This window comes from Carettochelys insculpta, chromosome 1, assembly GCF_033958435.1.
Source record: "Carettochelys insculpta isolate YL-2023 chromosome 1, ASM3395843v1, whole genome shotgun sequence".
Taxonomy (NCBI): Eukaryota; Metazoa; Chordata; order Testudines; family Carettochelyidae; genus Carettochelys; species Carettochelys insculpta.
Window position 1 is genome coordinate 178,122,639 of NC_134137.1, and position 15,538 is coordinate 178,138,176.

A 15,538-nucleotide genomic window follows, 5' to 3' on the forward strand; every position below is an offset into this window, starting at 1 on the left:
AAATACTTGAATTTGCGAACCTTAGGTTTGTGAATATTGAGACCCTCCTGTCCTCCAAGTGGAGCACAGGTCCTCTACAAGTCTCCTCCACTTCACCCTGTCTTGGGACAAAACTTCTAGCTGACTCAGGAGTACCCCAGTTGTTGTCCTTCAATCTCAGCAGATCTCTGCCATGTTGTCTGAGGGCTTCCTCTTTTGTGTTTTCCTCGTGGGTTCCATGTGAGAGCTTGATGGACTATGCTAGATGATGGTTTTCTGAGAGTGTGGCCTAGCCATCCCCACTTCCTTCTCTTGAGTTGAACACTCAGTCGTTCCTGTTCTGCTCTGTTCCAGAGCTCCTCATTTGTGACAAAACCTTGCCATTTGATGTGAAGGATGTACCTGAGGCATCTGTTTATGGATGTCTGTAAGCTTATGATTTGAACAGTTTTTAGTATACCAGGTCTCGCATCCATACAAAAGCACACTCTTCACAGATTCTGGGTTAGCTTAATTTGGTAGTTCTCTTAGTTCCTGAGGTAAAAGAATTGGCAATCACAACAGGACCTGGTCAGGAAGATTAACTGCCCCTAATTAGGTCCAGCACAGCATCCTGATGTCTAATTTTGTTTATCCGTACCAGAACAAATGGTCCCATGACTTGGGGTGGGTTACCCTTATCGATCCGCAACATCTAACTGGAATTCACCTGAAGGTGGGCTGCCTGTTTTTAGTTGGTTATGTTCCGGAAGGAGATTCTGCATTGGCAGGCAGAGGATCTCCCTTTGTTAGTGAACTCATTGTTTGTGTGTGGCATTCCCTGACACCTCACACTTTAAAGTAAATCTGTAAGTGTAGAGTGGTAGCTATCCAGGGGACATGCTGGCACTCCACTGACACTTGGGTAACAGACAGTGCATCCCCACCTAAGCTGTGCATCCTTGATTAGGCACAGGGAGGTATTTATCTCCTTTCCTTGGAAACAGACCCAGACAGCTTTTTGTGATTTGTTTAGCAGCTGTTCCAATAACCTGTGGCATTTACTCCTGGAACCACCTGTTACTAGGAAGTGGAGATTGCCACGCCCAGATTGTGGTCACGGCACTGTTCAGTGCTAATACGGGCTATTTTTAGTAGGTCACACTTGGGAAGCAGATTCTGCACGGGCAGGCCGAGGATCTCCCGTGGATAATGGATCTCATTTTGTTTAACCCCCACCAGTGCAACTGGATTGGTAAACTACTTAACCCCAGGTGGTGGGATCTGGTTCCTTCTTATTTAATTTTAAGGGTGGATTACACAGTGAAGCAGGTTCTCAATTAGCAGGCCAACAATCTCACAGAATGTGGATCCATAACCTTATTTGATTTAATCCTCTTTCCTTTCTGGGTTGATTGATAAGGAACCATAGCGTCAATGGTGAAAGATGCATTTAGCCTCCCGGGGTGGACTTGCAGGGGCAATAAAATCTCAGCTGAATTCAGGGTTGATCATTTTGGGAAGGGAAAGAATCCTTGGACATCAGAGTCCCTTAAGTGGGGAGGACTCCTTAAGTAAACTTACTGTACTTTGGGCACGGTATATCAATGCTAAACCAGCTTCTAGTAAAAAGGCAAAGAAGAGTGCCTTGATTTATGGCTTGGCCATATATTTAGCTTGGAACTGAACTCCCAAGTGGGCCAGCCTAAAACCCAAATGGAAATGGCCCGTGGACAAAAGCGGGAGCTGGAAGCAAAACTCCAGCAGCAGACAGTAGAAAATCAAACAGAGCCTACAATGGAAACCAGCCTAACGCTGCAAGTGTCACAGCTCGAACAACAACAACTGCGGGACTTCCAATTACAGGTATCAGAGGCTGAGAAAGGTGCCAGTTTAAGGGAACATCAATTGGCTGAATCTCAAGCTGCAGTGAGACAGCTAATGAAGGAGGTTGGCGTCTCTAGGGCAGAAGTAAATCATACTGCCTGTCAATGACAAATAAATTAAAGCAGCAGCTTCAGACAACCAGTGGAATGGTAGCTGCTATCCAAACCAATCCATTAGCATCTTATGACATTGGGGAATTTGATATGAATTTTGGGGGAAATCCATTGCTCCCTTATTCAGAAAAGGACCCACTGCAGCCATCTGCTACTGAAGGGGATGAAGGAGTGGTGGTGGGATGAGGCCCAAGGGCCCCAGTTGTTACTACCATAACCTCTTATGGCAGTAACCACCCTCTAGTAGTTAAAGCAGGAAAGTAAAACACTGACCTCAGAACAAACCAGGGCAATGGGGAAGCAGATGGGTCCATGCTCAAATGAAACAGTACTTAACTGGATGGCTAGATTGTGTATCGCCCTTAATCTAAGACAAGAGGATGTAATAGCCCTTTTTAGAGAATGTATGTCGGGTGAAGATTTCAAGGCACGCCCTTATTGTGTTCTAACAGATCCTCTAACTATCCAATTTGATTTCCATACATGTGTATTTAAAATGTATTTTTTGCACAAGAATATTGTTGGCAAAATGTATGCTGAAAGGCAAAAAGATACTGAATGGCCAGAGACTTTTTCATGAGGAAAAAGTTATTGTTTTGGCTAGAGGGATTGGTGGACTGAGGGATGGCGCAATTCACTATGATACCTCTGAGCTGAGAGACCTTTATTTTCAAGGTTTATCTCCTGGCATAAAATTAGGAATAGGGCCAGAAGACCTGAGAAACACTCCACTATTGGCACTGGAAACTTTGGTTTCAGAGGTATATAATTTACAGCAGCTAACCTATCCTAGGTTACATGTAAAGAGCAAAATAGCTGCATTTTATTCTGAAAACAAGACTAAGTTAAAAGAGATACGTGGAAAGTTGCCATCTGGATTTGAACAAGATAATCACCTATTTGTGGGAATATCAGACAAGATTAAAATTAGGAAAAAGATGATTGTTAGCAGACTATCAAAATATGAAACATGGGATCAAATTAAATATATTGATCCAGAGGAATTGTTTCAGTGGCTAGCAAAGGGTGAAAGGGAAAACAGCAGGGTGTGACGGAAGGTGCCTCAACCAGCAACATCCACAGGGGAGGCCAAGCTTCCCAGCCCCAAAGAATTTTCACCCTGATTTTACAAGATCATTGGGGTAGACCAATCATCAATGTAACAGATCAAGGCACGTTTGTAATCTTTTTGCTTCAGGACAGGATTTTGTGCAGATCAGGCTTGGCAGATGCCCCAATATCCACCTTCTGTTGGAATACACCAGCTAGTGAATTTAGAGTTCTCCGATCATATAATGAAAAGGATAGTGACACCTTTTGTGAGTAACATTCGCTGTTCAATTGGACATTTAACCACGCAGGTTCCACTAGGAATGTGAGATCTGGGTGGAACTGGTGTTTTAGGAATTTATTTGTTAAAACACATTAAAATTAATAGTGGATCTACCTAATCACGTAATCTGGGAAGGTGACAAAACTAAAGTAGGAGTTCTTATCCCTGCTGCCACAGAACTGGCACAGTAAAGACCCTTCAGAAATTGGACACACCTGAGCAGGAAGAGGATGTTAAGATCATCACTGATAAACATGTGCCTGTATTTGCTTCTACCAGCTTCAATAAAGGCAGAGGGTCTAGTCCCCAAAACCAAAGAGACAATTTAAGTTTCCAGTGGAAGCAAAAGAGGGAAATGTGACCTACAGCAGAAGCATGGCTAGAAGATGAGGTACTTGTTCCTTGTGAAAGCCCATGAAACTCACCCATTTGGTCAGTAAGGAAGGAGGATCAGCAAACCTGAAGACTCTCAGTGGACTACAGAAGCCTGAACTGTGTAACACTGAGAATGGCACCTGTAATGCTGCAGTTTCCTGAGGTGATGGCAGCTACTGCAGCTGGAGCATGCTGGTTTTCGGTTCTAGACATGTCAAATGCTTTCTTTTCAATTCCTCTGCATCCTACCTCATAGTACAAGTTTGTCTTTACCTATGAAGATAAGCAACTCACATTCATGCGTGTGACACAAGGTTTCCACAATGCTCCTAGCATATGTCATTGGCCGGTAGCACAATTGTGGAAGGAGCTGAAGCACGCTGATGCTATAATGAGTTATGTAGATAATATTCCGATTGCTACTGCTGACAGGGAAAGCAACTTGGCATCATTAGAAGAGGTATTAACCACATTAAAAGAAGCTGGATTCCGATTAACCCTGTGAAGGCCCAACTAGTACAACAAAAAGTAACCTATCTAGAAGTTCATCTGGGACTATAGGCAGGAAGCCCGATCAAGATCGAATAGAGCTGATATAAAAAATACTAGCACCTAAAGATGTCAGCAGTCTGAGATAATTTCTAGGATTGGTGGGCTTCTCCAGGGACTTCACTGTAAATTTCAGCAAAAAGGCAAAACTTTTGTACAAGTTATTCAGGAAAAAAAAAAAGAAATCAGAAACGGAAGTGGGAATTGGAAGAACAGCAAGCTATGGTGAGCTTCAAAGACGCATCAATGAAGGCTCCTGCTATGGAGCAGGAGATCTCTTCCTAAACATCACAGCTTTTTTATCTACAATTAGCAACGGGAGACTCTAACACTAGTGCAATCCTTTTACAACTTTATGGATCATCAGTAAAGCCAACTGCAAATGGATCTAGGACATTATCCGAATATGAAAAGCAGTTCTCAAGTTGTGAAACAGAAGTGCTTGCATTAGTATGGGCTCTATAACATTGGGAGTACTTGATTCTGATTGCAACAGTAGTTCTGAAAATGGCTCACACTCTGATTAAATACATTATTTCAGAAAAGGCTAATGATGGCTGGGTCAGCAACCCCAGATTAGTGCCCATGTCCACTGAGCCCATGAATAAAGATATGCAGATAGAAAAGATTAAATCTCCAAATTACACCAACAATTTTGTGTAACATGATGTCCATTTCAGATCACAATTATCCCTTACTGTTAGTGTTCCTGAGATTATATCTACCTTCAAATTGAAAAACAATTATGAATTAGCCAAAATAAATCACAGAGAAATCTGAGTGGTGGATGGAAGTAGCTTTTATGTGGAAGGAAAGGCAGACACTGGGTTTGCAGCTTTACGTGTCTCTTCAAGCAAGAAATTTTCAGGAACCATTAAATACCATTGTAGGGTAAAAATTCAAATTCCCAATGGTTCATGTTAAGACCCCTTTGCCATTAGGCCCAAATTTTATAGTCCGGTATAAGGCCATGCCGAACACGGTTCATAAAGCAGTTAGTTAGCTAGCAATGTTAGGTGAAAACTACTGTCCCTGCCTTTTCTCTTACATTACAGCCTAGGCAAGGCCATAGACAGAAACGGTGCCTTAAAGTCTGGGAAAGAGGTAACTACCACAGCAACAGCCATATTCCAAGGCCTGAGAACTAAAGCTCAGGCTATTACTGATGAGACAGAAGATTCTCCTTGCTCTCTTTCTACCAACACCTCCCACTGTTGCCAGCCTGCACTCTCATGCCCTTTACCTTTACTCTTTTGCTTTAAATCCCTTAGATGTGTACCCCTGGATCTTACCTATCTGGACCGAAATTCCCTGCATGCATAGTTTAATTAAACCGTTCAGAAATATTACCTTCTTACTGGATAAAATGTTATGTGAGCTATGGGCGGAGCCACTATGTAACCTTTCAGCTTATTGGCGTATTGTGCTTATTTCATTTTGCTGATAGCCTATCTAGGGACATGAGAACTCCCACCCATAGATATTCTTTTCTTGGCCCATAGATATTCTACATAATCAATTAGCAATTACTTGGCAGTGCCTACCGAGCCTAACAAGCAAAGTGACACTCCGCCAGTGCTGTGCCTCATCAATTAACCATCCTTGCTCCTCCACACGAGCAAATGCCTCAGCTAAGTTAGACTGAAGAATTCCTAAGGCACTCAGTATTCAAAGATGGTCTCGTTCTTCTATTCCTAGCCATTCCAGCAGTAACTTAACCAGGTCCAATTCAGTAACGCCTACCTCAGTTAATGAGAAGATTGGTTCAGTTGAAGTTGACATTTTGTATCCTGTGTGTCCTAACTTTCAGGCAACATATTGCCAAAAACTACAAGATTTCTACAAAATACTCATAAACCTGAATTACCCACCAGGAGAAGTAAAAAACCAAATCGACAGGGCCAGACAAATATCCAGAAACCAGCTACTTCAAGATAGGCCCATAAAAACCAACAACAGAACACCACTGGTCATTACCTACAGCCCCCAACTCAAACCACTGCAACTCATCATTAAAGACATACAACCTAGCCTTAATCAGGATGCCACACTCCAGAAGGCCCTAGGTGACAGGCCTGTTCTCTCCTACAGACAACCTCCCAACCTTATGAGGATTCTCACCAACAATCACAGGCTTTACCACAATACCACCAATCCTGGAACTTTTCCTTGCAACAAGCCCCTTTGCCAACTTTGTCCGCATATCTATTCTGGAGATACCATCACTGGACCTAACCAGAACAAAAAGCAGTCAAGTAGCACTTTAAATACTAGCAAAATAGTTTATTAGGTGAGCTTTCGTGGGACAGACCCACTTCTTCAGACCATAGCCAGACCAGAACAGACTCAATATTTAAGGCACAGAGAACCAGGTTATTCACAGAATCACGGGCACATTCTCACGTTCCTCAACTAACATTATATATGCCATCATGTGCCAACAATGCCCACATACTTCGTATATAGGACAAACTGTAAACATGCTTCAACAAAGAATGAATGGACACAACACAGACATCAAAAAGCTCTTAACTCACAAGCCTGTCAGCCAGCACTTCAATGGAGTAGACCATTCTGTTAATGACCTGAAAGTCTGTGTTTTACTGAAAAGGAACTCTAAGAATTGACTGTAAAGAGAGAGGGCCCTGAGCTCTCTTTTATATTCAAAGTCGACACATTAACAGGTGGTTTGAACCGGGATGCCAGTTACCCGGGTCATTATATGGACTCTTTTACATACTTTGTTTTATCTGACTCTTGACTCCCCCCCACAACCCCACTTCTGCTCTTCTGATTTGCCCACCTTGATTACATTTTTCTGATTTGTCAACCTTGATAACTATTTTTGGTTCTTGGTGCCTTAATTATTGAGTGTGTTCTGGTATGGCTATGGTCTGAAGAAGTGGGTCTGTCCCTCGAAAGCTCACCACCTAATAAATTTTATTAGTCTTTAAAGTGCTGCTGGACTGCTTTTTTGTTTTGAAAGCATGTCTATATCTGAAGATGGGACTACTGACTATGAAAAGCCTGTTCACAGCCCATCAGGTACAACAATAAAGAAGCTAATAGCTTATCTGCAAAAGACAATAGGGCTTAACCTTTTTGGGATCAGTCCATGAAGAGACAGAGGCCTTGAAGAGACAAGAGACCATGCTGGGATTCACTGTGGATATCATTTATTTTCACAAGAGCAGAGAGAACATTTAGACCAGCATTTCCCAAACTGGATTCTGCGGAACACTGGGTTCCGTGTGATGTGACTAGGTGTTCCATGAAAAAAATTTTTGAGGCTAGTGATATTTTTCCCTTTAAAATATTAAACAATAAACTATATGTGTATCAAAAATACTAAGGTATTTTAATAATATTTAGATTGTAGGTACATTAATATTTATAACATTTACACACACACACACACACACTGTATAAAATTACGCGACTTGTGCCAAAACAAATCACAGTCAATTCAGATTGTTTCGGAATGAGTCATGTTCAGAGAAATCACATGATATCCCACCTCATATGAGGATCCATCTCTCCAGTATCATTTCTAGTATGAAGTGGATTTGTGATCAAAGGATGCAAAAAACCCTCTTCCCATTAAAAAAAGGTCAAATGTTATTTTTATTTTGATAGTTTTCTGTAAAAATAAATTTATAAAAACACAAAATGTAAAAATATTTTTCATACCTAATTTGTTTTTCATTTCTTTTTCATAAATTTTTTTTAAGCATTAAGGAAGGACAATTTTTTTTTTAAAACAATATTTTACTTTCTATTTTTGTGCAAAAGAATAACACTAGCCATCCTTCTTTGGCTGTTAGATTAATATTTTGTTTTGGGTTTGTATTTACTTTTTAATTTATATACTTAATTATGGGGTTGCTAACAATTCTTCTTTCAGAAGGACATTAGCTGTTCATTTGAATGATTTTCTTTCTTTTTTTTTTTTGTAAAATACAACTAAAAAAACCTAACAATTTTAAATCAACTTTTGAGCATTATATGCGGCAATTTTTTGGTATGAAACCCTTCAACCCTGCACACCCTCTGGACTAGGACATGTTTTCCATCAATGTATTCCAAGCCCCAAAGTGTTCAGTTATCAAATTAGTTTGGGAAATGCTAGTTTGGACTGAACGCAATGGATTTCTGCCTTATGCAAGATCTATTTAAATGAGGTAATCTTGTTCATCGGTTCTTCCTGGCTGCTCTTCCCAAGATGACTGCTAAGACACCTAAGACTGAAAGGGGGAAGGATTGGGCCCAGGCTAGGCAGCTTTCCAGTGAAAGAAACTTCTTAGAACAAGTTTGAGGGTGAGATATTACACGTAACCAGTGTCTGTAGTGTATTAATCTTAGCTTATGTATTAATTTTTATTTTGTTTAGTAACCTCCACTGCTCTGTGGGCTCTCTTAGGAAAACTTACAGTTTGCTGGGCCCTGAACAAGGCTATGGGTGGTAGGGGGGAAGGGAGTACCTCTGAGTCCCTGGAAGAGGTGAGGCTTTGAGGAGAAGGGGCAGGGCTGGGGACTAGCCTCCTCCAGCAAGCTCTTCCACACTGCTTGGCGCACACCACCTGGAGCTCTGGTGGCAATAGGGCTCTGGCCATTGCCATTGTTGCTGTAGCAGCAGTGGCTGGGAGTCCCAGGACCTTTGAAATCACTGAGCTCCAGGGCAGCTGCCCCTTTTCTTTCCCCAATCCCACTGGCAGGCCTCTCTTATGAGCACTTTAATCAAACCTTTTATACTTCAAATTTCACAAGCTTATGTTGTACACATCTCTACACAACATAAGACGGATTTTTCTGGGGATTTGTCCTCTAGAGGGGCTGGGTATGAATGCTAGAGACAAATATCTCACTGTGCTGCTTTCAGTTAAAGTCTGCAGTTCTGCTGGGGATGTCTGGACCCTGTGTGTTGTGGCAAGTGAATATGTCTGGCTCAGCAACACAAGGATAATGAGGGCCCAAGCTGGCAGGGAAAACAGACTCAGACAGCACCAAAAGGGGCCTCAGTCAATCACATTTTATATCTTATTCTTTTAAAAAAAACATTTTAAAATGGTATAAAAGGGTAAATGGAAGACCAGTGGTTTTTTGTGCTGGTACTTGCCAGTATGGAGTACCTTGGCCGCCCCAGCCATGGGACTGGTTGCGGGGAAGGATGGGGAGCCAGCTAAGTACCGGCTTTTTTTTCTTTTTTAAACTTTAAAAACAAAAAAAAGGCACCGTGGAAGAGAGAAACCAGTATCCTTCTCCTCAATTTTTAGGTGTGTTGTAGGGATTTTCTCCTCTCCTCCCTCAGGCAGCGAGAGTTGAAGTTTAAGACTGCACTTGGATCAGAGTCCCATACTTGAGCTGCCTGGAGGATGAGGTTTTGGAGTGTGAGGGGCATAGGTGCCAAACTCTGGGGCTGGAGCACCTACATGGAAAAAACGGTGGGTGCTGAGCACCCACTGGTAGCACCCCCACCCTCTCCACCCCCAGTGCTGCCTGGATCAGTATCCTCACTGTGCCCCCCATCCACCACAAACAGCTGTTTGACTGCATCTGGGGAGACGGGGAGAGATGGGGAGAAGCAGGGATGTGGTGCGCCTGGGATGCATAAGGGGACAGAAATGGGCAGGAAGAGGCTAGGTAAAGCCTTGGGGAAGGGCTGGAGTCAAGATTGGGTTGGGGGCAGAACTGGGGGCTGAGCACCCCCTGGCACTTTGAAAAGCCAGTGCTTGTGGTCGTGGGGAGGTGTCAAAAGAATACAGAAGCTACTCACACACTGATTTTATGGCCAAAAGCACAGTACTCCCTTTTTATTTTCGATTACACAAAAAATTTTTTGATTGCCATAGAATCACAGCCATGAAAAACGTTGCAGACCATGAAATCTGGGCCCTGTGTGCTAACATCAATATGAAGGACTGTCCCTTCCATAGGATGGTTGGGGCAGCTGCCATGGGGCTTCCCAAAGCACAGGGTTCAGGGCGGCAGCCCCGGGCTGTCCTATAGTTCCAAAAAACACACTACATCACACGGTAAAAATACACAAAAGTACACAGCACTGCCTTCAGAGCTGGGCACCCCATCAGGAGCTGCTGCTCTTTAGCTGCCCAGTAAGAGTAACAAAACAGTGACCCCCTACAACAGCCTTGTAACTCCCCCCTTTTGGGTCAGAATCCCCACTTTGAGAAATGCTGAGTCTAAAGGGCTTTATGTGTTGAAAGTTTGCCATTTTTAAATGTGTATTCCTGTTTCGTTACAACACCACAACATTTAAAATGTAAATATCTGAAACTCTGAAATTCAAGATTTTAAAAAGGCGATGACTACAAAATTTATGAAAATGGACTGTGAATTTGGTAGGGCACTGCTTATGATAGTGCTCTGCCTTGCACTCAGCTCCTTGCTATCCTACCGACAGACTCATACAAAACTACAGAAAGAGGAATCTATTTGCTGAGCTAGATAGGCAGAAACTGCTATTGTAGGGCTTTAAACTCCCTAGCAACAAGAGCATCTGTAAGTGACATGTACAGGTGACAATACTTCTGATTAAGTCTGCCTGTAGAAATCCAAGCTTATTATAAAAATTATCTCCATTTCTGTAAAGAGAAGTTTTAGAATGCCTTCTGAACACGGTTACCACTCTCTACCCTTTTGAGTATACTAGGATTTCCATGAGTAAATTATTGGTAATATTCTGAACTATGACTGTACGCTGAAGTTAATATACCACCTTCTTAATTTATTATAAGACAAAATGTATATTTGACAGCTCGCCCAAATATGGATTTCAAATTATTGCCATAATAAATCATCAGTAAAGAATACTTACTCATCAAATCTTTAAACATAGTTTTCTCATGTGTTAGAAGATGATCTATAATGGACCTCCAACTGAATAAAACATACAAAAAAATAAAATAAACACAAATCATAGCAAAGCAACCCTTGGATAACATTTCATGCAAAAAAGGGAACATTTTACTATGGTTGTCAAACTATTAAAATTAATCTTGCTATTAAACAGTAATAGAAGACCATTTATTTTAAATATCTTGGATGTTTTCTACATTTTCAAATTTATTGACTTCAATTACAACTGAATACAAAGTGCACAGTGCTCACTTTATATTTTTGATTACACAGAAAAAAATAGTTTTTACAATTCACAGTATATAACTACTGTATTGTGGTCTCTATCATGAAAGCTGAACTTACACATATAGAATTATGTACGAAAAATAAATGCACTCAAAAAACAAAACAATGTAAAACTTTAGAACCTATAAGTCCGCTTGGCCCTACTTCGTATGCACCTATCACTTATACAAGTTTGTTTACAACTTTCATGAGGTAAAGCTCCCTACTTCTTATAGGATAAAGGAAGTGCCTGAAGCATGGGCCTGGGTGCAAGGCCTGAAGTAAGCACACTGAGTAACTGGCAGACCCTGTCAAAAAGCAGAAGTTTGCCTACAAGCCAGTGTCTGGGACATGAACTCAGCACTAGCACTGCTAAAACATACAGAACACGTAAATACATTCCACCAGGACAGTACAAGGACAACCTAACCTAGCACAAGATAAAATAGTTTCTCATAAGTGATAAATAGTGATACTGTGTCTGAAACATCAGGAGTGAAAGCACACCAAGCGGTGAATAGGAATGCTTTGTCTGAAATGTCAGGACAGTACAAGGGGAAGTAACAAACATGTCGTTAATGTGCAAGATGATACATAAGGTGTGCATCACAGATCGATTGTTTCAGTCTATTAATGTTGGGGTATTGACTTAATTCATTGTCCGGGACAGTGACGGACCCTATGTCACTGACTGAGTCATGTCCACTTCATGGGCACAAATTCTTAGCCTACCTGCAGGCATGTGATCTGGGAAAGCTATTACTGCGCTTCCTTTACAATAAACCTTCAACTCTTTCTTGATTTTGTGGCCTTTGGGGACTCTCTTGGAACCTACCACATAGCCACCTGTACAGGGCTACAGTTGGAGCATGTGCACACAGCCCAATGATTATCATTGATGGAGCAGGAGATAGTCAGAATACCACACCTGTGACTTCTCAACTACCACTCTTCTTGTTTGCAATGTTACCTGAAAGTGGGAACAGGAATTGCAGCTGGCGTTGCAAGGTATTTGTGTGTCAGATGCACTTCAGATTCATATTTTTCTTCCTGCTTCAACTACTATTCCAAAAGGACACACTTCCATGCTGATGATGGCTTCTGCTTGACAATGACACCATGCCGTGCAGACTGAGGCAGATGCCACTAGTAGAAGGTTGATTTTGTTTCTTGATATTTTGGTTTCTGTAGTTTCTGCATTACAATGGTGTTCTTTTAAGATGTCTGAAAGCATGCTCTACACTTCCTCACTCTCAGATTTTGGATGGCAACTCAGATTCTTAAACCTTGGGTTGAGTGCGGTAGCTATTTTTACAAATCTCACATTGGTACCTTCTTTGTGCTTTGTCAAATCTGCTGTGAAAGTGTTCTTAAAAATAAATAAATACTGGGTCACCATCCAAAACTGCTATAACACGAAATATATGGTAAAATGCAGGTAATCCAGAGCTCATTACATACAATTCTACCCCAAGGAGTTCGGCATCGAAATTTATTTAACCCACTTTTTTTTTTTTTTTAAATGAGCATCATCTGTACGGAAGTGCATCCTCTGGGATGCTGGGTGAAGCACAAAGACGGATACCACTGTTTAGTTTGTCTGGCAGTAAATACCTTGCAATGCCAACTACAAAAGAGTTGTGTGAAAAACTGTTCTCACTTTATGGTAACTTAAATGAGAAGCATGCAGCATTACCTCCCATTAATGTAAACAAATTTGTCCGTCTTAGAAATTGGCAGAACAAGAAATAGGACTGTGTAGACTTCTTCTGAAGTTTTAATTTTTTTGCTTTGAGTGCAGTTATGTAAATCAAAAAAAATCTGCATTTGTAAGTTACATTTTTACACTATAGAGATTGCACATCTGACCTTTTATGAGGCAAATGGAAAAATACGATTTCTTTTATCATTTTTAGACTAAAATATTTGTAATAAAAATAAAACAAGATGTGCATAATACACTTTTATTCTCTGTTGTAATTGAAATCAATACTGAAAATGTAGAAAAAAATCCAAAATAATTAATATATTTCAACTGGTAGTCTATTAAGTTTTGAGTCAATCACATGAGTTAACAGCGATTAGATCAACAGCCCTACACTGTACCGTTTCACTTCTGAATTGTGTTTGAAATGCCAAACACAGTTATGTTTTGTTCCTGAACTCAATTAAGTGAGGATCCCCAGGTTAATGTGGAGAATATGCATTTACATGATGCAAAGAGAATTTATCCTGCCTCTGCACATTACTGAAAATCTGTTCCTTAGCTATTTGGCATGCATTTCAATGTTAACATAGTCCATAGTGAAATTCAAGACAAGGCTTCTTTTCAATGTCAGCAGGCTTCTCCTTAATGTCTCTGGAAATTTCCACCACAATTAGAGATTACCACAATATCATTTCTTACTTAGTGCATGAAGTGTCCATCTGGAAGAAAGCTGGGTCCACAAACAACTCCAGGACTTCTTTTTTCCAGGCTCGTTTAGTGTAGGCATATCCACTTAGGGAGCTAAGCAACTGAGCACCAGCCCGGAAGCTAGGAGCATTGTAGGCACTGCAAATAAAGCTCAAATATAAATATTCATGGTATTTATGCCCACCAATTGAGTGCTTTACTCCCCAGAACTTCAGTCCGAGTCCTAATTTACCCAAGTCCTGTTTGCTAGAAATATAAGAGGGTTTGTTTTTTTCTGGCACTGAGGAGATGAGTGGCTCTTCAACTATACAAATGAACTGGAATGAACCATTATACAGCAAAATCCTATCTCAGTTCTTTTCAGATGACCTTCACACCTTCAGCAAAAGTTAAGATTATTCAAGTTTCCAGTCCTTATTCTAAATAGAAGGACTGAGTTTACGCACTTGAACAATCACTTTAGGGCCTCATTGGTGCCCTGGTCAGAAAAAATTCAGTGTGCAGTTATGCAGGACGTTAGGCCATTTCTACAGATTCCACTCAGAGAAATGGTTTGCTATTATTAGCAGGTAGAAAAAAAAAATATAATCATTAGGAAAGATCAGGAATAAGAAAAATGGAAGGTACGTGCTATCCTGCTACTCGTGGATGGCCAACACCTCATCTGCAGGACTCCTGCACTGGCACAGATCCACTAAGACTACCAACCAAGTAGCCTTGCAAAGCTTGTTATCAAAGTTCACCTGCTTGCCTGTGTTTTGTGATGATCATGATTAAGTTATATTTTAAGAAAAAAGTGACCTTTATTATTCAGTCCTAAAAATGCTAAACAGGGTGCATGTCTTGTTCATATGCTGAAGGCATGCTTCATACATGTTAAAGATACCATCCTTAATTTAAAGCAATCCACAACAAATCTTCCACCTCAAACTGGTCCTCACCCATTCTAGTTACCCTTTCATCCATATCCCAGAAATGCCTGGGGAATAAAGTTGAGCCTTGCAACAAGTCCTGAGGATCAGATTAACAATTAGGATGCTTTAAGGAACACACACCTATAAAACCCCAGGGCTATTACCTGTGATTGCGTAGATATGGAAATACGTAATACAGCAGGCGTGAGATTAATGGCACGGCTTTCTCTTTTTCATCGCTACGGTAAACCATGTCCAGGAGAGAGGCAAGAACCTTCAGAAAACCAAAATTCCACCTGAGATCAAATGCACCCCTTATTCATATCCTACACAACATTATAATAATCTTTGCACAAAATATGCCTTGTAAAGTAAAACTGGTAGCCTGCTGATAGTAATTGTGAAATATATGTAACTAACATTAAATGTAGAATTATATATGTAAGATGAAATCATGGCTGAAGTGCGTTTACCTGACAAGTTTGGGGAGTGGGTAAATCCATTTCTCAACGACACAGGACAAGCTGATAGCTTTATACAGGGGTAATTTGGCAAAGAAATGAGGCAGGGACAAACAGATTTGCATCTTAACAACTAACATGGAACCTCTTTCACCACCAGACTCGTCTTTGTTCACACAGCCAGACTGAATGTTAGCTGGGAGTAACACAGAAAAATGCATTAAAAGGGGTAACTGAACAATAAGGCTGTGTCTACACTACAAAAATAACTCCTAAGTTGCTTACTTCAAAGTACAACTGTGAAGTAAGCAGCTTCGAAGTTGAGAGTCTACACGAACTCTACTCTGAGGTTAAACTTCGAAGTAGGACACTACTCCATTCCCGGGAATGGA

The 15,538-nt window shown here is 40.9% G+C and overlaps 1 protein-coding gene across 1 annotated transcript in view; it reads right to left on the bottom strand.

The window, feature by feature from the left end:
- Positions 1–15,538, bottom strand: part of DOP1B (DOP1 leucine zipper like protein B) — a 102,089-nt gene that overhangs the window by 7,817 nt on the left and 78,734 nt on the right. Inside the window, exons 28-30 of the mRNA XM_074983429.1 lie at positions 14,850–14,959; positions 13,763–13,909; positions 11,048–11,109 (exon numbers count right to left, since the gene is read on the bottom strand). Coding sequence (XP_074839530.1) covers positions 11,048–11,109; positions 13,763–13,909; positions 14,850–14,959 — 319 coding nt within the window. The remainder of the gene's footprint in view (positions 1–11,047; positions 11,110–13,762; positions 13,910–14,849; positions 14,960–15,538) is intronic.